General features: G+C 38.0%; 1 protein-coding gene across 1 annotated transcript in view; it reads right to left on the bottom strand.

The window, feature by feature from the left end:
- otog (otogelin) overlaps positions 1–12,705 on the bottom strand; it is a 153,409-nt gene extending 140,704 nt beyond the window's left edge. The window contains 6 exon segments of the mRNA XM_030126012.1: positions 1,787–1,944; positions 3,512–3,613; positions 6,958–7,009; positions 7,592–8,131; positions 10,291–10,348; positions 12,656–12,705. Of these exon segments, the coding sequence (XP_029981872.1) occupies positions 1,787–1,944; positions 3,512–3,613; positions 6,958–7,009; positions 7,592–8,131; positions 10,291–10,348; positions 12,656–12,705 (960 nt within the window).
- Between the last annotated feature and the right edge of the window lie 9,731 nt (positions 12,706–22,436).

The following is a 22,436-nucleotide window of genomic DNA, read 5'->3' as shown; positions in this document are numbered from 1 at the left end:
GTCCCTGTGTAGAGCAATGCACTCCTCATGTGGGGCCATCCAGCACTCCAACATGTTCATTTTTTGTGGCAAGTGTAATTTTTGAAAAGGCTAACAATGTGGTGTGTTCAGTCAGACAGTCATTAGGTTATCAGGACCATTCATCAACATGGAAACGCTGTGACTCTATTGAAATAAAATAAAAGAACACTACATCTCAAGTACTACAAAGATGACCACTGAATCATCTGTCATGATGTCCAGAGTTGCTTAGAATGAAAATGATGTTACAGTTTCAAGATTTTGTGATTACTTCAAGTAAGCAATGCAGTTTAAAGTAATATGTGTTTTAAACTTCCACTGGGCTTCTCAATTGTTTGTGAGCTGTTATATGGAAGATAATGTCTACATATTCATGACAAAACAAAAAAGGCAGTGTGGCTTTTTCCACGAAAACCAAAGGGTTATCTAATGTTCTTCTAACATTTGTTGTCTTTTTCTTTTCATTATTCTTTATTCTAACAAGAACCAACTATGAGGATTCAGAAAGCTCTTGGATCCTTTTTGTGTCAGTTCAGGTACATTATCTGCCGTCTTTTAAGGGGAACAAAGTTCTGGTCTGTTGCACATGCTTTCAAGGCATAGCAGGTAATTGCAGTATTTAATGGTAATTGACTCTAATAACCAGCTAGCTTTCACTAATCTTCAGAGCAGATCTTTTCCTTAGGCTGAGACTGAACCTTCCAGAAGCTTGAAAAGGGACTTTTCAAACTTAAAGCGGTCAGTGTCTTAAAGCTCTCTGGGCAGCTTATTCTAATCCTGGGTTTATTGCCTGATACTACCTCTGATTTTTGGACAATGGGTGTAGATTTTTACATGGGACAAAGTCATTCCTCTCAATATTTGTGCAAACACATTTGCAACATCTTACCTGTTAAAGTACTACACACATACTCAGAGAACTGTTATTATCCAGTACCAGTACTGTGTCTAAAGGTGACAAAAGTCCACACATTGATTCCTCCAGCAGAGGTACACATACTGGTACAAAACCAAACTGTGCTAGAAGTGGAGGTACTGATTAAATTACTTTTCTGCAAGTAAAAGTATTGATATGTTCTGTTAAAATTCACAATATTTTGTTATTGTGCAGCCCTGAATTGTCATCTATTGGGTCCAATGCATAGCACACAACAATTAGTAAGTTAAGACATTTTATGTTATGTCCTGTCACCACCAAAAAAAGGAAAGGAACTTCACCACACAGTACAAGCAACAGGTAATAATCTGGCAAATCAGAAGCTACGTTGTTATAAAATTAAATCTGCAACTGAATGTCAACAGGTTTTGCACTGTGGAAAACACTGACTGACGGTGGTTAAGTTAGGGAAGACATTCACAGTCTATGACTGTGTTAGCATGCACACTAGTATCCTGGTAATGAGTTATATACATACATACATACATGTATACATACATACATACACATAGAGAGATCCAGATACTCATATCCCTGTTTACCCGATAAATACTAGTGACACATTACTGCTGCTGTTTGGGTCTGTGATGTTTACAATATAAAATGGTCATTTAATAATCTCACATTTCAGTAGCTGCTGCTAAGCTTTAGAATTACATTACCCATAGAAAACAGACTTCACAGTTGTGGATTTGTCTTACCAGTATTCATGATATTCTTATTAAACATATACTCGTATAGATTAACCCTAATGTGCATGTGCATGTAACCAGTCCACCCACTGTGATGTGTCCCTAGTCCATGGTAGGGCCCTGGGTTTGGACTAACCTGGACAGCGATGCCGGCCTGCGCCGTGTCTTCACAGTCCCTCAGCAGAGTGTATGTGCATCGCCCAGGGAAGTAGAAGTAAAGGCCGTCAAATGTCTCAAAATTGTACTGGCCCCAAGTCCTGCAGGTCATCTCCCTCTCAAAGCCTGTATTGGGAACTGAAAGATGAATCAGCCATGAGAGAAAGACAACTCAAGCTGTTCATTAGTGCTGACAACCAGTGATAATTGTAATTAACTCTTTCGGTGCCAGACAGTTAAGGGGCTAATAAGCCTTAAAAGTGCCACAGATTTTGGCCGTTTTTCAGTATTTCGCATCGTTTTTATAATATTTGAAGAATCCTGCAGGAAACCGCTCGGTAACATCCGACCGATTGCTAATTAGATTCAAAACGCACCGGATGCAGCCGATTCATTATTGATCATAATTTGCATAATTCATAATAATAATAATAATAATAATAATAATAATAATAATAATAATAATAATCTTTATTTATATAGCACTTTTCATACATTAAAAACTGTAGCACAAAGTGCTTTACATATCAGTTTAAAAATCAGTACCGCCCCCCACCCACTCACCCGCACACACACACACACACACATATACATGCAAACCCACAAGCTCACACATACTTAAGAAGACTGACTGAGCACGGGTAGACCAGAACAAAACTGTACAAGTAAAAGTAAAACATCAATATAGGAGGCGCTGTCTCAGGGAGCCATCCGCACCAGGATGCAGCCGCCGACCCCGGCGACCAGGCACCAGCAACACAGCCCCGCATCCCAACTAGTGGGAGAGGGCCAACTGGGACCCCCACCCACCAGAAAGGAGCGGACCCCAGTGAGAGAAGGCGCCACAGCCCCCGGAGTCCACAGCCGCCCCCCGGCATGGAGGGCTCCCTCTGATGAAACACCGGAGAATAAGAAACATTAAAAAGATATAAAAATATTATTCGGTCGCGTGACCTCAAATTCCCGTCTGATTGGTCTCAAAAGGGGGACACAGAAAGAACGTCATCGAAATGTGAGAAAGAAATGGGGGAGGATGGTTTGTTTGTACACAAATGTGGCGTGTTCTCCAAAGCCGATCTAATCGGCCCGTGGCACTTTAAAGGTTGTATTCGTAAAGCCGATTTAATCGGCCCATGGCACTGAAAGAGTTAATGATATGAAATTTGTCAGTAACTCATTGGTTTTAAGTCCAGTAATTGAATTACAGATTAAATGCAACTTTACCCCTGTTCTGAATCTGAATCTACCCACTTCATGATTCTAAGAATTATTACAAAACTGCACAAAAAAAAAGGCTGATGGTGTTGGTGATCAAAGCATCTATGCTGGAGAACCACAACATTCAAACCATTGGTTTGAATATCTGAAATGGTTTTAGGAGGGTCCCACCTGAAAATGTGTATCTGCTTAACTGTACTCTGTACTCTGGAATATTTTCATCGTTTTATTCATACAACCATTTTCTACACATTAAAGATTGATCAAGACAAATGTCACAATAAATGTAGCCTGTATAAGGTAAATGTATTATATGAATATACCAGTGCACAATACAAAAAACTATCATCTATAAACATTTCTCAAATTTTAGCTACTAGGACACATTAGGAGCTTTGAAGTTGTGAAAATAAACCTGAGTGCTGTTCACACTGGTTTACTTTTCTTGTTTTATAAAATGTAAATGGGCACTGCGTCTGTATCCTACCTGTCTGACACCTGTGTCCAGTGGCCTGGTACAAGCTGCAGTCACATGAGTCCGACTGAACACACTGACCTCCATTCAGGCAGGGAAACTCACAGGGTTGTCCTAAAAAATAAAATACAACCCAAACCATTTAAGTCCTGCCTCTCAGTCTACAAAATGAATATGCAGTACTGAGGTTACATTTTTCCACAAGGCAACATAATCTAGTTTCCTTTATCAAGCTTTATCACTTGAGTTTCACTTAAGCATCTATAACATTATCTTATATTATAAAAAGCACAAATAAATCCTAACATTGAACAGAATTACGCATTTTTAGAGCTATGTTTCCTCATCTTCCCTCAATATACCTGTCAGCTGTCAGTCAGCTGATGTTCTGACACCCTAACACAGTTGACTGCCGGAGGTAATTTAGGAGTCATTAAACAGAGCCCCCAGCAGTCAGACTGAGGCTGAGGCCCCAACAAATGTTCCACTCAGTGAACGCACCACCAAACACCAAACCATGGCTCTTCGTCCTGCAGTAACACCATCTGCTCAGTGGACTCAGCATGTCTGCTCAGTCAGCCACATCCCAAGCAGACACAGATACTATCCAAGGGGCTGGTGATTCAGATAAAAGCAACCACCACCAACCCCCCACCCCCAGGTAGCACACAGGACTCACTTGTTATTTATTTAAAAGCACATTACACAAATTCTTGGATCACTAAATTAAAAAGTAACTTTCCTAAAATTCTGTGCACTGATTTCACATCTGTGGGAAAGAGCTAATGTCACTCCGGTGTTTAACTCTGGATCTATGTACTCCACCTATGATTTATGTACTCCTTTTATTGTCATTAGAGACTTTTTAACACACACAGTTATTACAACACAGTAAAACTATCTGGGTTCTAAAGTATGTGGGTAACTGCACTTTCATATACCTAGACATACAGGTGAGGATATTATGGTCCCTAGGCCCTAGAACTTGGATTAGCGTGTATTATTAAGCATTCTGCTGTATATTACATTCTAGTTTGACAGGTAACCCACATCCCTGTTCAAACTCCACATCGATCACTGCCCATGGAGCAGGTTCAGAACATAAACGTGAGTGAACAGGGCTCACCTCCTGCCTCACGGTTAGAGGAAACTGTGCTCTTATCAGTTAACCATCAGACATACTGTTACTGTAATATTATGTTATCCTTGTATCCTTCTGTTAATTTGACAACTTATGTGTTACCCAGTTAATGTACTGCATCCAGACTGAATAAAATGCAATGAAGGTTTCAGATCTGTAAAGGTTCACTGTAATTACATTCTCCTCCATCAATAGACATCATCCATCCACAAAACATATCTAACACGTCTTTAGTCAGAATTGACCTGATGAATCATTCACAGAAAAGTATACACTCCTCAACTTTAAAAAGAAATATTACAAATCACATTCATGTGTTCATTCAAATGTACTTTCTCCACATTTGACATGTATCTGGCTATGATCATCTGTGCTTCAGGTTACTTTTTCTAAAGGACAAAATCATCCATGTCACGTTAACTCAAACCCTATTTTTTATTTTTTTTTTAATTTTGATATCATTAGTATTACTATTTTTATAATTACTGAGTTCATGGATGATGTATTTTTGCCAAAGCAACCTGAAAAACTAGTGTTCAAAATCAGATATCTTTTCCCCGCTGTTGCAAATTTTCCTGTTGTGGTAATAATAAAGGATTATCTAATCCATATCTTATCTTAGTTATGTCAAAACACAATACCTTAAATATGAGATCAAAAAAATGTGTTTTGCTTGTGCTTTCATGTGGCAAAAAGCATTAACCTCTAGCGGGGAGGACAGCTGACTTACTGGACCTGTTGACATTTTAGTTGTATATTCCTGATATAATGCAGTGTCATAATAATGTTGACACAATGTAGCTACTAAGTTATATCAACAGGCTGATGACTATAGCGGATGTCAGGCGTTCTCAGACTGGGGCATAGGAGAAGTTTGGTAGGGAGCATAACTTTCAACCTCAAAAAAGCTCCTGGTAAACTCTCAGTTGACCCAGAAGAGGAAAGTGGTATTTTCACTCTGCTGACCTCAGCTGGGAGTGTTGTTGTGGGGCAGAAATAACTTTTCTCTGCAGAGTGGATAGGGTGAGGAGTTTGGGAGAAGTCATAGTTGAGCTACCACTCTTCCATATTAAGGGGAGTCAGTCGATGGATGGACGAGTGGATGGATGGAAAGAGAGATAGGTGGTAGGTAGGTAGGTAGGTAGGTAGGTAGGTGGATGGATGGATGGATGGATTGCTTCTTCCCCTACCAATTGTCTCTGATGTCAGATTTTCGGCAAAAATTCTTACAGTAATTCCCAAGTTCTTCAATACGCCAACAGCTAGCTAAGCTACCTAATGACACAACAGACTGCATCACAAAGCTTATCCAAGTATGCACACCTTTAGAAAGCTTCCATATTTAAACTTTAACCAACAGTAAATGTCATGAACCTTTAGGTAATACAACAGTTTATATTAACGAGCTGGGAATTGTAATTATGTAATACTAACTTCATGAATTATTAGCTAATGTGGCTAAGTTGCACTGTTCCTCACATTCAGTCTGCAACATAGTCAAATAAAAGTTGAGACAGGGCCAATTCATATACAGAAATAACATTTTACCTGAGGGGATAAGTATAATGATCATCTAGTACAAAAGCCGGTTCCAAGAAGGTCTAGTACTTTAGGAGCAGGGATGGACTGAGGATCGCCAGCTTGTCGACAAATGCATGAGAAAATTATTGAACTGTTTAAAAACGAAGTTCCTCAATGATCGACAGGAGGGGCTTTTGATATTTCAGCCTCTACGGTGCGGAACAGAATGAACTCAAGAAATCTGAAAGTATTTCAGAGTGTAAAGGGCAACAGCTCAAGTCAAAGCTGAACACAAAGATCCCTGTTCTTTTTAATATCACTGATTTCTACTTTATTTAGCATTTTCTATACTGTGCCAAATGTTTTTATTTGGGGTTGTAATTAAGTAATATTCATCTTCATGGAACAAACTTAGGGTGATCTTATTAGTGATACTTAACCTCAACTTCCAGAAAAATGTCTGTGAGGAAACAAGAACTGTAAATGTGTCTGCTATCATTGCATCCTAATGTATCTGTGTAGTTTGACTGTTTGGATATAAAATGTCATCACATAACTGTATTTACTTCACACATATTTGAGTGAAATTTTCTTCAGATCTTACATATAATAAAGTCTTATAGATATTTGATATTTGTGCTGAATTAGATGACACTCAAGCTCTGCCTGAGATATTTCACTATAAACAAAATGGGGCCATCTGACTGAATGACATATAAACAGGAACAGACTTTGTAGTTAAGTTACTTGAAGTCAATCATCTAGGCAGCATCTACCTAATATCTCTTTCACTCACCTATGTTCCTGTGGGTCAACGACTTCAGGGCCTCCTTCGCTTGTCTGGTGAGCTGTGAAGAGTTAACCCGATGATCCTCTGGTGATAATAAGCCCTTGGATGGAACTACGTTAGTCAGTGATTGGTTAGAAGCTGTTGCATTGGACTGGGACTGGTTAGGAGGTATTTCTTTCTTTCTGGATTGGTTTGCTGGAATTAAATTAGGTGTGGATTGGTGAAAAGAAAGGAATGGCACTTGGGTTGTTGTTGTTGAGGTTTTTAGCGACTGGCTTAATGAGCTAGTCAGTGGATTGAGTGGTGATTGGCTATGCATTCTTCCATTGCGTGATAATTGGCTTGTTTTCGTAGTAGTGCCCACAGGCTGGTCAGGTGGTTGTGTGCTGCCATGTGACCGGTTTATTAATGTCCCTGTTAATGATACATTAGACACTGCTGTGCTGGTTTGTGGCTTGTTGGATGGTGATTGACTGGTGGGTGTGGTGGTGGTTTCAGATGGACTAGGCACTTCTGTCCTAATAGAGGATTGACCCGATGGTTTTGTGTTGTATGACGTGCTGGCGGTTGACTGGTTTGATGGTCTTGTGCTGTCTGAAAGTTGACTGGTTGTTTGTGCGTTTGTTGTCGATTGACTCACTGGTTTTGTGGTAGAAGTTGATGTGATTGTGCTTGTTATTGATTGGTTGGGTGGTGGAGTGTTGTCAGGCAAGTGGCTGGTGGTTTTGCTGGATGGAGTAGTTATGGATTGACTGACTGGTATTGTGCTTGTTGGTGATTCGCTGGCTGGTACTGTAGAGGTGACTGATTGGCTGGACGGTGTTGTACTGTCTGATAATTGGACAGATGGCTTTGTGCTGAATGCTGATAGGCTGTATGGTGACATGTTTTCTGCTTGTTGGGTAGATAACGTTGTGCTGTGCATTGTTTTGCTGACTGGAGATGTGGTAGTTGTTTGTTTAGATAATTGGTGGATAGATGACTGATTAGATGGGTCTGTGGTTGTAGATGACTGGTCCAAGGAGCGGGTCCATTTGGACATTGATGTCCTCTCTGTAATTAAAGATGTTGCGTTGAATATGTTGGACATCTTCTTGGACATAGAGATGTCCCTGCCCCCCAGTGAACCACTGGGAATTGATGTGTTGGTTTCTAACACAGTAGCTGCCATTTGAAGGTCCTTCAAAGAGAAAACAAAGGAGTCAAATATGGGAAATCAGTGCAGATATGGTTTTATCCACAAACCAAAATGAATAATGTAATGTTCTTCACACTTTGCCAAAAAATATCTGAAATTGAGTTGTTTTTTAATATGAAATCAAATTTTTTTAAGTTGCTTTAAATGATAATTATTTCGTGAATACAATCCACCTCAAGGACTTCATAACAAAAGCCTAGAAAATTTCTCCTTCTAAGGGGGTTGACTTGTAGTGGTCTTGCAACAGCCCATTTTTACATTTTGTATTTTTAGCAGCTGCCCAAGCTGCTAAATGGGTACATAATGGACCTTGTCTCTGTTTGGGAGTGAAATTCCATTAGCAAACCAAAATCAACCTCAATTCCACTTCCACTAATATATTACGCAAATCTGGTAAAGTAGCAAAGATCTGATGTGTCAGGACTAACAAACATTTTGATAACGTGAAAAATCTTGTACAAATCTGTATCTGTAACATTTGTAAATCACTGTAGTGTTCGTCTGGTTGTTTTCAAACTCATGTCTTTAGTGGTGAGGATGAAATTGTAATGACAATTACAACAATAACGAAGTCCAGGATCTAGAACGCGCGGTTCCCCACAGGTACACGTGCTAGTACAGACATATTTAATGGGTAAAACACAGAAGAGCTGACCTACATGGCAGAGTTCACAGATAAAATCCCCATTATTGTGTTTAGAGATCTGACCTGAGATAGATCATCTGTTTCTACTTGTGTCCTGTGACCTGTACTAATAATTGCTTTGTTCATGTCCTAACCTTTATAGTTTGGAGTGGATTCTCACGCCTCTCTGTGCCCAAAGGAACATGGACAAAAGGCAGAACCACATACAGGCAGATAGAGGTTCAGATAGAGACAAGAGACAAGCCACTGTATATTCCTGCTGGGACTTCCTAATATGATATCTTTCTGAGGACCAAATGTTTCCATGTAATACTTGGCACGTATACAAGAAGTCAATCAATTAGGAACCAAGATAGGTTTCCCCTTTATTTATGATATAATTTCAATTAACTGTTAAGCGATCTTGATAATTACCTTTTCATAGAATAGTATGTTTTGTTATCATAGAAGATTGAGTTTCCTTTTTGATAAAAGAAATAGCATCCATTTTGTCTTTAAACTTCTCTGGTTTACAAGGGTCTGAAAAGCAAATAATTAATAAATAAACTCAGAAGACACAATTTATCAATTATTACACTTAGATGCTGCCTATTTAAGTGTAAGAATTTATACAGTTAAATGGGAAACTTGCATGTGAGTTCTCCATGTGCTGTAGAATACATGATGATGGTGTGATTCATTTTCACCTACACATTTTGGTCTTTTACAGGAGTTCTCTGAAAAGATCACTGCAGTAGTTAACATTATTGTCAATAAGAATGAATGACTTTTGCGATGTCCCTGGGTTTTTCCATATTTCAAGGATAAATATGATAAAAAGCATATCTACGAGCAGAGATTGAGTTTAGTGGGTATTAATAAATGTAATATTTGAAGATTTAATGTATTGGTTAATATACAACAAGGCATCCATTACTAGATTTTCATTCAAATCAATGTAACACCTACATTTTTTTAACCACCTCAAAATCTTGATGGAGATGTCATTACATAGTCAAGTGAAAACATATATGTTATCACTCCACGATGTTATTACACAATACAGAATGTGATAACTTTCATAACTTTCATAACTAACAATTTTCTTAAGGTACCCACAGACATTTTAATTAATCTATAAAACAGTAAATATTATTAACGTTTCGCCCAGATGTCACTCAGATTCAACCAGAATGTATTTTAATTTCTTCAAAAATGATAGAATATAGTAATAAACCCAAACATAGTACAAAGGAAATGACTTCCCGCTGTTAAAAAGTCTGTCTGTTACTAAATCCATATACAATGCGACGTAGAACTGTGTGGGTATTCTATCATCTGACATGTGTGTATTAAAATGTTAAACCCTGACAGTATGTGGGTGCCATGGGAACAGATCATCCATGTGCTCATCAGATGGTGTTGGCCATGTTTTGGTTTTTCTGGTGATCTGACTGATGTGTTTTTGCTGCCTGAAGCAGTTCCCTCAGCATCAGTGATCAATGCAGTTGCCTACCTGTCCTCCCTGGGAAGTGGTGTCCCATTTCGCCTGCTTTATCCCGCTGCTACCACTGCTGGGACAGGGAGAACAAGGAGAGGTTTGTTCCCACTACAGCTTTCACCCCCACACCCACTCACATCCACATCCTCATCCACCCACCACCAGGGCAAAATCCATTAACAGTGCAAACTACCGATGACACAAACCCACCAACGACATAAACCCGCTTACAAGTGATGTGTGGATCTGTCCATCACCAAATAAGATGACATTAACCGATGGCATTGACCCACGTTATATATGAGATCTGACAGTATCTGAATGTAGCCGCGCTCCACTCACCTCTGTTTCACCACTGTTCATTCTAGAGTGTCTTGTCTGAATCTCAAATAGACTGTGTTATGTGTTCAACTGTCTGTTAGACTGTGGAATGTGTTGAGTGTTTTTCTGAAGGTAAGCAAATGTGAGATTGAGCTTAGTATTTAACCAGTTAGTATTTAATGCGCAGTTCGCACTTTTGCAAATATTTAGCATGTTGAATTTTCTCTATTTCTGGGATTCTCTGCCACACAAAAAAGCTAACAAAAAGCAGTTTTTAAGAGTGAATATTTTTTTAAAACCCCAGTTTGTATAAATTTATATGAACAGAAAACATGAAGAGATGAAAAAATGATATATAGGCATAACAGGCCTGTGCCTCCAGTGAAATAACACCACTCACTGTCCCCTGTGTTTAAATGCAAAAAGAAATTTAGGGAATTAACTAACTTATAATCAACTTATTATCAGTTTTATAGCCTGAAGGTTTCTATATGTGCAAAAAATACACTTTAAAATATGTCATATAAGCACAGTGCACAGTTTGAGCCCACTGGTCTGAGAGGGAAAGAGTAAGCAGGCCAATGGGTCAATGAAAGTCCACCTGCGCAATGCACACGCTGGAAGATACACACTGTCTTTGAATTGTGTTGAAGCGCCAATGACCAACTCACTGTTAAAAAAAACAGTAAGAAGTAAACAAACAAATAAAAGATACTGATACCTGCATCCGCTATTCAAGCCCAAATCTTATCACTTCCACCAACAGCACCCATTCAGAAATGTAATTTATGACGTATATGACCATTTAACTAGACAAACATGCTGCCTATACGTAGGACTGGAAAAAGGTCTCGTCATTTCACTGTCAGCACCTAAAGGGTGTCAAACACATTTTTACTAACGTCAGATTGTGGTAAATATATTTATTTTTTGTGTTAAGCTGCCGTAACTGTAAAAAATGCTTAGCCATAAAGTTAAAGAAGTGGAACAGACAAGTGAAAATAGACAAGTTTCATAACATAAAAATGGATGTATGTAAAAGTTTATATTATGAAACTGTGTCATAATATAAAAAAAAAAAAACACACACACTCAAAATTAAAGATCTGTACTTTAAAGTGGAAGGTCACTTTTGTTTTGCAATCATGTGAATCTGGTTTCAAAGCCAAGGAATGAATATCAAACATTTTCTAACAATACCCAGATCTACACACATAAATGATTACATGTAAATATCAATATATGAATATTTAAAACACTGGTCATACCAGTGATGTAAAACTTGTCACAGTGTTTCCTCAGTGTTCATTTAGCAGTGAATTTCAACACTACACTAGGGGCTTTGTCATGTAGGTTTAATGTCATCTCTAATTAATCCAAGTGCAGATGCTTTTAGAAGTTTTGAATATGAACTGAAACATTTTTTCAACATCTTAAATGTTAACATATAAAGAACCACATCTGTAATAAGATTGCTGAGGAACCATTGTGTCAATATAGGAAACTTTCTAATGTTCACTTAGTATGTATAGCACTATATGAGTAAACAAAGGATTATCCAATTAATCAATTACAATCATGGCAACTTCTTCAAAAACTAAGTTATTAATGTGAAAAGAAATGAAACCAGAGACAGTGACGACAATCTTCAGGTGATTTGCTGTGTTTTTTGTGTTATGTGACAGTAAAATCATATGTTTGGCGCATTTGCGGACTTTCCCTTGGTGTTTACAGCTATCTGAAAGTAAATCTACTGATTGTGTGAATACTACTCACTTATTAAAATGATCCCACTTCGAAAGGTTCCCTCTTTGAGCGCCCCAGGAAAGACGCGCTAGAATAAGAAACAACGGATATAGGAATGATCCGGGGCCACAGTGATGACACACAAGCACAAGGTTCTGACATAAAAAAAACACACTCACCTTGATAAATTAGTATACAATTTAAAAATAATAAGGGGACGCGCCTTCTCCAGATGAGTCTTATATAGGGATCCATTCGTGTCTCGCGGATCCGCGGTCCGTGGCTCCGGTCACTCGGTTGTGGACAGCATCACCTGCTGAAAAGCCTCCGGCTGAACTCTCGCTGCTTCCCTCGCCGCTCCATGCGGTTCGTTCCGCGCGTGGTCAGGTGCAGTCGCGCCTCATGAACGGCTGCACCTGCTCATTAGCATAAAATATGCAGCGATGGGCGGGGCTTCGACCACTGCGTCACAGAGACAAAGAAGTCAAGACTGTGGAAGAGAAGAGCCATCCCACCGTTTATCTCCACAAACACGACTCCACAGAAGTCTGAGGGTTACAGACCAGGGAGAAACCTTCAGAAAAAAAGGAGAATAGTGGGGTCCAGGGTAGGAGCCCCGGTGGGGGTTCAATTCAAGAGGGGGGAAGCAAATTTAACATTTTAACATTTGAACAGTGGTGTAGTGGTCCCTGGAGAAGTGGGTGTACTCTCAATTTTTGCCCTTTTTGGTTTTTTTGGGTTTTTTTTTTTTTTTTTTTTTTTTTAAGTTGTCCAGAAAAACAGTGACACACTATAAAAGAAATCTGTAATTTAACAGAATTTTCACCGTTTATTTTACAGATTTTTCCTGTATTTTTAAGATACAGGAAAATATCTATGAAATTAAAAAATAGACTGTGATTTTACATGTCAAATGTAAAATAACATGAAAAAACTGTAACTGCGAATAACCATAAAAATTCCATTTTTTTAAAGAAATCTTTTCTTTTTTAACAGAAAAATACAGTTAAAATACATTTGCAAATGAATCGTAATTTCACAAATATTTCTTTTCTATTTATGAGATTAAACTGTTAATTTAAAGTTTAATACTGTAAAAAATAAATAAATAAATAAATAAATGAATAAATAAATAAATAAATAATAATAATAATAATAATAAAACAAGCTTAAACTACTGACAATTAACCGTAAAAGAAGTATTGGTTCTGTAAGTTTAACAAGACTTGTTTGTTAATTAACAAATATCTTGTGTAATTACGGGAGGTTTCACTACAAAAATGTTGAATAAATGTATTTTTGTGAATGTATAACATGTATTAGCACTGATAAACTGTCCAAATTCAGTTTTTATCAGTGGATTGTACAGCTTAGTCTCATTGAAAATTATTTAGATATAAATTAATAGGTAATTTGATTGTTTCAATACATGTAAATATTCTTTATTAAACATTAAAAAGTCAAAACAAAAAACAAAAAAACATGCAAACTCTCATGTAAAGTTAGAGCAAAAAACTGTATTTTAATTATGGAAAATTACCGTATGTTTATAATATGGGTATTTTCCGTTATTTAACAGTATTTTTTGGCACCCCTGCTGCTGGAATATTACTGTTTTTAAAACAAGTTTTTGTTTTTTTTTTTACAGTGCATATAAGACTATTTAGTTAACCCAAAAATCCGCCAGTAGTATTTGCTCACTATTATAAAATTATCATGAGTTGATCAGGAGCAGTTTGTAGGTTTTACTGGACACACAAGCAGCTGCATGAATGGAAATGTATTCAACATGAAGCAAACACAGGATAACATTAGCCTTTAACCTTAGCCTAAATAACGTTAGCCTTTCATAACCTTAGCCTCCTCGCATAGCTGAACTATTGGAGACAAACTCTCTTCTCTTCTAAATGTTCAGTCATATGGCCAGTAGTTTAAAACAGTGACTCATTCTGAAACTACTTTAAACTTACCTCAGAATTCTATATTCCATGAAAGTAGGTTCTCTCCATATGTGCCACTCATTTGAAAGACGTTTTTTCTGCCTTTCTCATTCGCATTTCCAATTATCGCGCGCAGTGACCTGTCAATCAACTGGGGTGGCACTGGCAATTGAGGTGTCCAATCAGGTTCCAGAGGAGGACAGGACTAAGCAGAGTCTTGGCTCTGGCGCGAGTTAGCAATAGAGAGTGTGCACATACGTCACTTCCCCCCCTGGGCCACGCCCCTCTAAGTCAGACTAAGTGGCAAAAGCCAACCTGTTCAACATGACAGAGTATAGCAGTAAACACAGCCAGAGCGGGAAAATGTGAAATATGAAATTAAATGAAGGACAGTTGGACTGGACATGGATCCATACGAGCTACTAAAGAACAAGTGGTCCATGAACACTGACGTGGACAGAAATGGAGTATCCTGACATCCAGGGTGGAGGGGATCAGCGCTATTTTGACCTGAAACAAATATACATGGTTTCATCATCACTGACAACCAGGGTCCAAAACTAGGGCCCAGAACCAGCTGATCCAAAGTGCATTTACAGTAGACCGTGGACTGACCCCAGTGAATATATGCAGGATCTACTGGGACTGAGGAGATTTACTGAGTCTAGTTCAGATCAAGTACTTTATACAACACAGATACTACTGCTGTGGACCAGCAGGGGACAACTTTATTCTTACAATGTTATGGCTTTATTGTCGGAATATGACGACTTTAATCTCATAAACGAATGACATTTTTGTTAAATTATGAGGGTTTTTTATAACTACGACTTTATTCTCATAGCATTGTGATTCTTTTTGTATTCGACTTTTTTATCATAAAATTACGGGTTTTATATCAATATTTTATGACTTTATACTCGTAGTGACGAGTGTTTTTATTTTCTTATGTGGCTCTAATACTCTGTTGTAGCTTTATTCTTCAGTTCCCCCGTATTTGAAAAACTGGGTTAGCCTCAGTTTAAATTAGTTTACTAATCATGTAGGAGCACAAGGTTCAGAATCACAAAATGAAGACAAAAACCGTGAAAGATCTGATCATGAAACCAAGAGCTTTACTGAGAAGTAACGTTAGCCAAAACAATACGTCATTTAAGGTCTGATTTGACTCAAAAATACAGCATAAATTAATGTTAGCTGACACCAAACAGGATCCACAGATCTAGGTTTGGTTTCCTGGATTTGTGGATCCATCTACTTCTCTTTTCTTTGTCTTTCGGTGTCTGTAAAACGATAGCTCCGACTGCTTTTCAAACCTGTTCATACAATCAATCTCACAACAGCTCTTTCTCATTTTTTATTAAATATTGTTCTTAAGTTTAGACAGTATTAACGCCAACGTTGTCACTCATCTCCCTCTTTCTGCCACTCAGTGGGCGGAACCGCGGTGACTTCCGCTAGCAGTGACGTCACGTACATACCCTCTACATTTTTCTCGCAATGACCGGCCCTAGTCTGCCTCTGATTGGCTCATCAGTTCTCATGCCTAAAGTTAACCAATCTAAACAGTGGTCAGTAATCAGTGGTACCAGGTACTAGCCAATTAGAGGCAGAGTAGGGTGGGTCATGGCTTAACCATCGTAGGGGAAAACATGGGCAATTTAACTGCGGATTCAACTGAATGGTGACATCAGGGGTATTTAGAAGTGGGTATACCCAGTGCAGACTGAAAAATAAGTACTGTATACCCTAGACTACACCACTGGTTATAAATGCTTCAGATCACATAAAACTTGACCCCTGTATTACTCCTAATGTTTTGAGTTAAAAGAGCAAGTCCCCCCCCAGCTAGTTTTTGTCTTGTTTGTTTGTTTGTTTGTTTGTTTGTTTGTTTGTTTGTTTGTTTGTGTGCGTGCGTGCGTGTGTGTCAAGGTCTGTATGTATGAATCTGATGTGACACTTTCAGTTTGTTGCCTTTTGAGCATGTACAGTGCAAATCTTATGACTGTATGTTGACTGTCTCTTTCTCCAATAATATATATATATATATATATATATATATATATATATATATATATATATATATATATATATATATATATATATATATACGTGTGTGTGTGTGTGTGTGTGTGTGTGTATATATATATATATATATATATATATTTTTTTTTTTTTTTTTTTTTTTTTTTTTTTTTTTAAATTATCATGTATTAATAAAAATGAATGAAAAATGAACCTCACTAATGTGACCACTTTTGGAACCAAAGTAAAGAGTTGGTTTTAATAAGGTTGGACTCAGTTATGGCATTGAATTCCATTCCATTCCAAACTAGAAGCACTCGGAGAGCGCAGACCTCCGCCAAGGCTGATCAGTGGGCCCCCCCGTGGGCCCCCCCACCCCCGATCACCACCAAAATTTAATCATTTCTTCCTTATCCCATTTCCAACAAACCCTGAAAATTTCATCCAAATCTGTCCATAACTTTTTGAGTTATGTTGCACACTAACGGACAGACAAACAAACAGACAGACAAACAAACAAACAAACCCTGGCAAAAACATAACCTCCTTGGCGGAGGTAACTAGAAGCACTCGGAGAGCGCAGACCTCCACCTAGGCTGATCAGTGGCCCCCCCCGTGGGCCCCCCCACCCCCGATCACCACCAAAATTTAATCATTTCTTCCTTATCCCATTTCCAACAAACCCTGAAAATTTCATCCAAATCTGTCCATAACTTTTTGAGTTATGTTGCACACTAACGGACAGACAAACAGACAAACAAACCCTGGCAAAAACATAACCTCCTTGGTGGAGGTAACTAGAAGCACTCGGAGAGCGCAGACCTCCGCCAAGGCTGATCAGTGGGCCCCCCCGTGGGCCCCCCCACCCCCGATCACCACCAAAATTTAATCATTTCTTCCTTATCCCATTTCCAACAAACCCTGAAAATTTCATCCAAATCTGTCCTTAACTTTTTGAGTTATGTTGCACACTAACGGACAGACAAACAAACAGACAGACAAACAAACAAACAAACAAACAAACAAACAAACAAACAAACCCTGGCAAAAACATAACCTCCTTGGCGGAGGTAATAATTTATAATTAGAAACAACAGGACAACAGTCCAGGTCTGGGCCTATGTTTGACACCTGTGTGTGATTCACTCAGTCACTGTCTGTGTTCAAACAGATTTCATATTCAGTCCATGCAGTTCTATAGTTCCATCTGTGTAATAATACATCCATACCTGCTGTGGCTGCCTGCTGGTTTTTCATACAGACTCAAAGGCTGCTGGAACAGACAGTGTTGTCTTTACATGATTAGACTTTAGTCTAGTTTAGATTTAACTCCCTTTACCAAATAGACTTTGGTTATAAATGGGACATGCACATTAGGGTGCATAAAGAGAATGGGGTTCAAATCCTGGCAAGAGCACTTCTATTATTTTCAACATTTTACATCAGGTGTCAAACATGCACCCATGGAACAAAAACCAGCCAGACAAAGGCTCCAATCTTCAATCATGGGATGAATTTGTGAAATGTAAAAATTACACTGAAGAGATAATCAATCAGTGGTGTCATAGTCATTGTAATTCTGGTTCCACATTCAGACCAATTTGATTGGTGGTTGATTTTATGTTTTAGTGGGGGAGGAGGGGCTTCTTCTAACGCAGGGGTGTTCAACTGTGGTCCTCAAGGACCAGTATTCTGCATGTTTCAGATGTTTCCCTCTTCCATCCACACCCAGAAGCCATTACATCATTATCAGGCTTCTGTAGAGCTGGATGATGAGTGGATCATTAATTGAACCAGGTGAAAAACCAGCTTTAAGTCTAAAATAGGATTTCAAATAATTATGCTACTGCTCCAGGTATCAGGTGGTTAGTTTTTCATGTTGCACTTTTCAACTAGAAAAGCACTCAGAGTGCAGACCTCCGCCAAGGCAGATCAGCCACCCCCCCTCCCCCCAATCACCACCAAAATTGAATCATGTGTTCTTTGTGCCAGTATCAACATTTCCTGAAATTTTCATCCAAATCCATCCATAACTTTTTGAGTTATCTTGCACACAGACAGACAGACAGACAAACAAACACCGGCAAAAACAATACCTCCTTGGTGGAGGTAAAAAGAAGGAGAATGTCATTTTGGTAGTTGTTTTTTTGTTTATTGAAATTAATACTGCTTTGGATTTTGAATTAAATGAACTTGGAATTAAGTGTCATAAACTCAATAAATTAAGTTTAATAATCATACACAGCAATTTATATTACAAAAGATTTTAATTTAAATCAGCTTGGAATTGAGTCCAATGAACTGATGATATTAAGTTAATGATTATACAAAGCATTTGACATTGCAACAAATTTTAAGTTAAATTAACTTGGCATTAAGCGTGTACTTAAAATAGCAATTCCATTCAAATCAAGCATTTAAGCTTAATACACTCAAGTTTTCATTACTCATTACTTGAATTTTTTTAAGGCGACCGGTTTATTCAAACTTTTTAAGTAAATTCAACTTATCCAGTCCTACGGTGCATGTGCTGCTCCCAGCAGGTTGAACAATTACATCTCAAATTTGATCAGCTGATGAAACAGTAAAGTTGTTGACTTTACGTAATCCTGACAACATCACAACAAGTTTTAATGTTTTTCTATCAAGCACGATAATGGTTATGACTCAGCTGTACTTTGTCCAGTATCCACCAAATTTCACATGTAGAGTCCCACCCTGAACATAACAGTATGGATGTGGCACAGATGGGAGTAAAACTCATGGATGGCATCCTCTAAGGAGAAACGCTCTGGGCTACTTCTACTGATCTGGAGCCCTAAAATAAGTTTCCAGGTTGTTCCATACAGCAGGAAAAGTTGAAGCTTGGTACCAGTCATGTGTATGTCAAATTATATTCAATTCCAATCAATATTTGTTGAGTTCTAATGAAAAATGTGTGGTTAATGGGATTTTCAATGTTAAATTGAAATGTCCAGAGTCCACATTCCACAGTGGATGTGGACAATTTTGTGCCAGTTACAAGATATTGTTATAATCTACAGGTGGATCAAATTGGAGGCTAATCGGAGTCATTTTGAATTTTTTATGAATTTTCGAAAATTGCTCAATGATGACAGATAGGAAAATTGTAGATTTTGTGACCTCGCTGTGACCTTGAACTTTGGCCTACTTGGCCCAAAATTTCATGGGTTGGTCCCAGGGCCTAGGCCTATCTGTGGGGACAATTTGGTAAAGATGGTTGGAATAGTTTTCCCGTAAAGTTGCTAACAAACAAACATGCAAACAAACAAAGCAAAGTGATCACAATACCTCCTGGTGAAGGTAAGAAGAAGAAGAAGAAGAAGAAGAAGAAGAAGAAGAAGAGAAAGAAGAAGAGAAAGAACAGCAGAAGCTGAAGTAGAGGAATAAAGTGCCCCTTGTCAGTCAGGCCTTCTCCTTCAGTCCTGTGGCCGCTCTGGTCTGAATTAGGTCAGCTTCCATAACTGTGTCCACACCTCCACTGTTCATTTTGTGCTCAACAGTAGTTGTTTGGTTCCAAACCCAGACTTGCTCTGGTTCTAAGCTTTACTAAATCGGGGGTTTAATGTTTAAAAACGTGCTTTTGCGAACATGTGAGTGCAGGTTTCACTTTAAACGTTAACGTTCAAAGCTTTTTCTCTCTTTTTTGGCCTGATTTCCCATATTTTGCACAGTGTCAGTGTGGAGTATTCAAAATTCTGTGAGGTGACAACTTGTGGCCTTCCTCTGAAACACACAGTGACCGTTTTGAGCAGGCAGAGGTGAAGGCTGTCAGCAGCTATAGGACCTGCTATTAGCATATGAAAGTGTGGTTTGAGCAGAAGAACCACTTCCTGTCTGTCCTGTGTGTCTGTCCAGGTGAAAAGGCCTTTGAGTGCCTGGGCCCTCAGAGACTCCTGCAGGCTTTGTGAGTCCGGACTGGACTGGCTCAGTTTTCATACATGGAACAGGACCAGGACAGAACGAGACAACACTACATGGAGCATAAAGGGTCATTTCTGGATCCTTCTAATCACCCATTCCCCCTCATGCTAATCTTAATCTGTTCAACGGCATGAGAAGTAAAGCATCCGTAGGTTTTTCCTTATCATTCAAACACTGAAATACTGATGCAAACATGCTGTCAAATTCAGACTTCACTGAGGTTTGAAGCAAGGTTATAATAGTTTTACATTTTTCATTATAGTTTAGTTTTATTTAGTTTTGACTTTTTTCTCTCTAATTCCATTAGTTTTAATTAGTTTTCATTGTTTTCAAAATGCTTAGTTTTAGTTTAGTTTTTTTTTTTATATCTTTTCTCTTCTTCTCCGTCATATTCAAATAAATCCCAGACAGGACTCTGCTGCTTTCTCCCAACTTTAGTCTCCATGTTTCCAGGTAGAGTGGGGACCAGAAGACGACTGGAAACCACAAGTGACGGACCATTAAATATCATATGGTGCCAGCTGCTAAAATTGCTTGAGGGAAATAAATCGATTCCATATCAATCCGATATTGACAAAGACAAAAACAAAGGGAATTTTATCCATAATTTTTATCCATTTTAGTTAGTTTTGTAAGCACACAATACAATTTCAGTTAGTTATCGTTTTTTTCTTTTAATTATAGTTTTTATTTATTTGAGTTAACAAAAATATTTTAATTCTAGTTTTCGTCATTTCGTTAGTTTTCGTTAATGATACTAACCTTGGTTCAGCGGCATGAGAAGTAAAGCATCCGTAGGTTTTTCCTGATCATTCAAACACTGAAATACTGATGCAAACATGCTGTCAAATTCAGACTTCACTGATGTTTGAAGGGAATACAAGTATCCTGACCTTTGATCGGCCTTCTGTCACTTTGACTCAAATATAAGAAAGACTGAACCAGCAGAAAATGCTGCTACTGTACATCTCTGTGAACTCCAAACACATACTGTACACTTTAGTTTAGACCAGGGGTGTCAAACTCATTTTAGTTCAGGGGCCCCATTAAGCCAAATTTGATCTGAAGTAAAATAACAGTAAAATAACAACATAATAATACATAAATAATGTCATCTCCAAACTTTCCTCTGTTTTAGAGTGAAAAAAGTAAAATTGTGCGATGACAATGTTTACATCTACCAGCTATCCTTTAAAACAATGTGAAGAACATGAACAAACTGAAATTTCTTAAGAAAACTGAGTGCAGTTTTAACAATATTATGTCTCAGTTTATCATTTAAATGTGTAAATTACAATTTACAGATCACAGTGGATCAACAAATACACAAAAGATTTAATAACAGGCAGAATATTGTTAAAATTACACTTCAGACATTTTAAAATGTTCATATTTGTTGAGGTTATTCATGTTTTTGTGAAATGTTAGTTTTAGTGTAAATACAGTTAAATGACATGAAAATGTTCACATTTACATGGAAAAAAATTTGGAGCTGTGATCATTTCTAGGTTATTATGACAGTATTTTACTGATCCGACCCACTTGAGATTAAATTGGTCTATATGTGGAACCTGAACTAAAATGATTAATATCTTCGGTGTAATTTTTGGATTTTACAAATTCATCCCAGAAGCCAGACTGGACTTACTATTATTATTTGTTTATTTATTTTGTTGTTTGTTTGCTTATCAATCATTTATGTACCAGTACTTATATTTTGTTAGTTGGTTTTTGTTTTGATTTCACTGTCGACATGTTCAAAATAAAGATTTCATTCATTCATTCAACCTCTGCAATATCTGCATTTAAATAAATACCTTAAAATATTGATACAGTACTTTTTAATATCAATACACTATTGTGAAACTAATCGCAATATATTGTAGATCCGATATTTTCTTACACCCCTATTAATGAGTTTTATGTCCGAGTTTCAAGGTCGTTGACAAAAAGGGTTGGTCATTGGCCAGGTCCTTCAGGGGGGTTTGACTGAACTCAGGTGACTCCAGGTGTGAAAGGCTGTTTGTAGAGAACTACTGGTGGAGGCTGGAGTTCTCTACAGGCTGTAGAGGACTGTGGCTGTGGTACGTTCTTCACTAGTAATGTCTCAGATCAGCTTTGCTCATGTAGGTGTCCAAAGACAAGATCGTTAACAGATTTAACTCATCAGTGGAAACACTGATG

This window comes from Sphaeramia orbicularis, chromosome 3 (genome assembly GCF_902148855.1).
Source record: "Sphaeramia orbicularis chromosome 3, fSphaOr1.1, whole genome shotgun sequence".
NCBI lineage: Eukaryota > Metazoa > Chordata > Actinopteri > Kurtiformes > Apogonidae > Sphaeramia > Sphaeramia orbicularis.
This window is presented reverse-complemented; position numbering and strand designations above follow the sequence as displayed.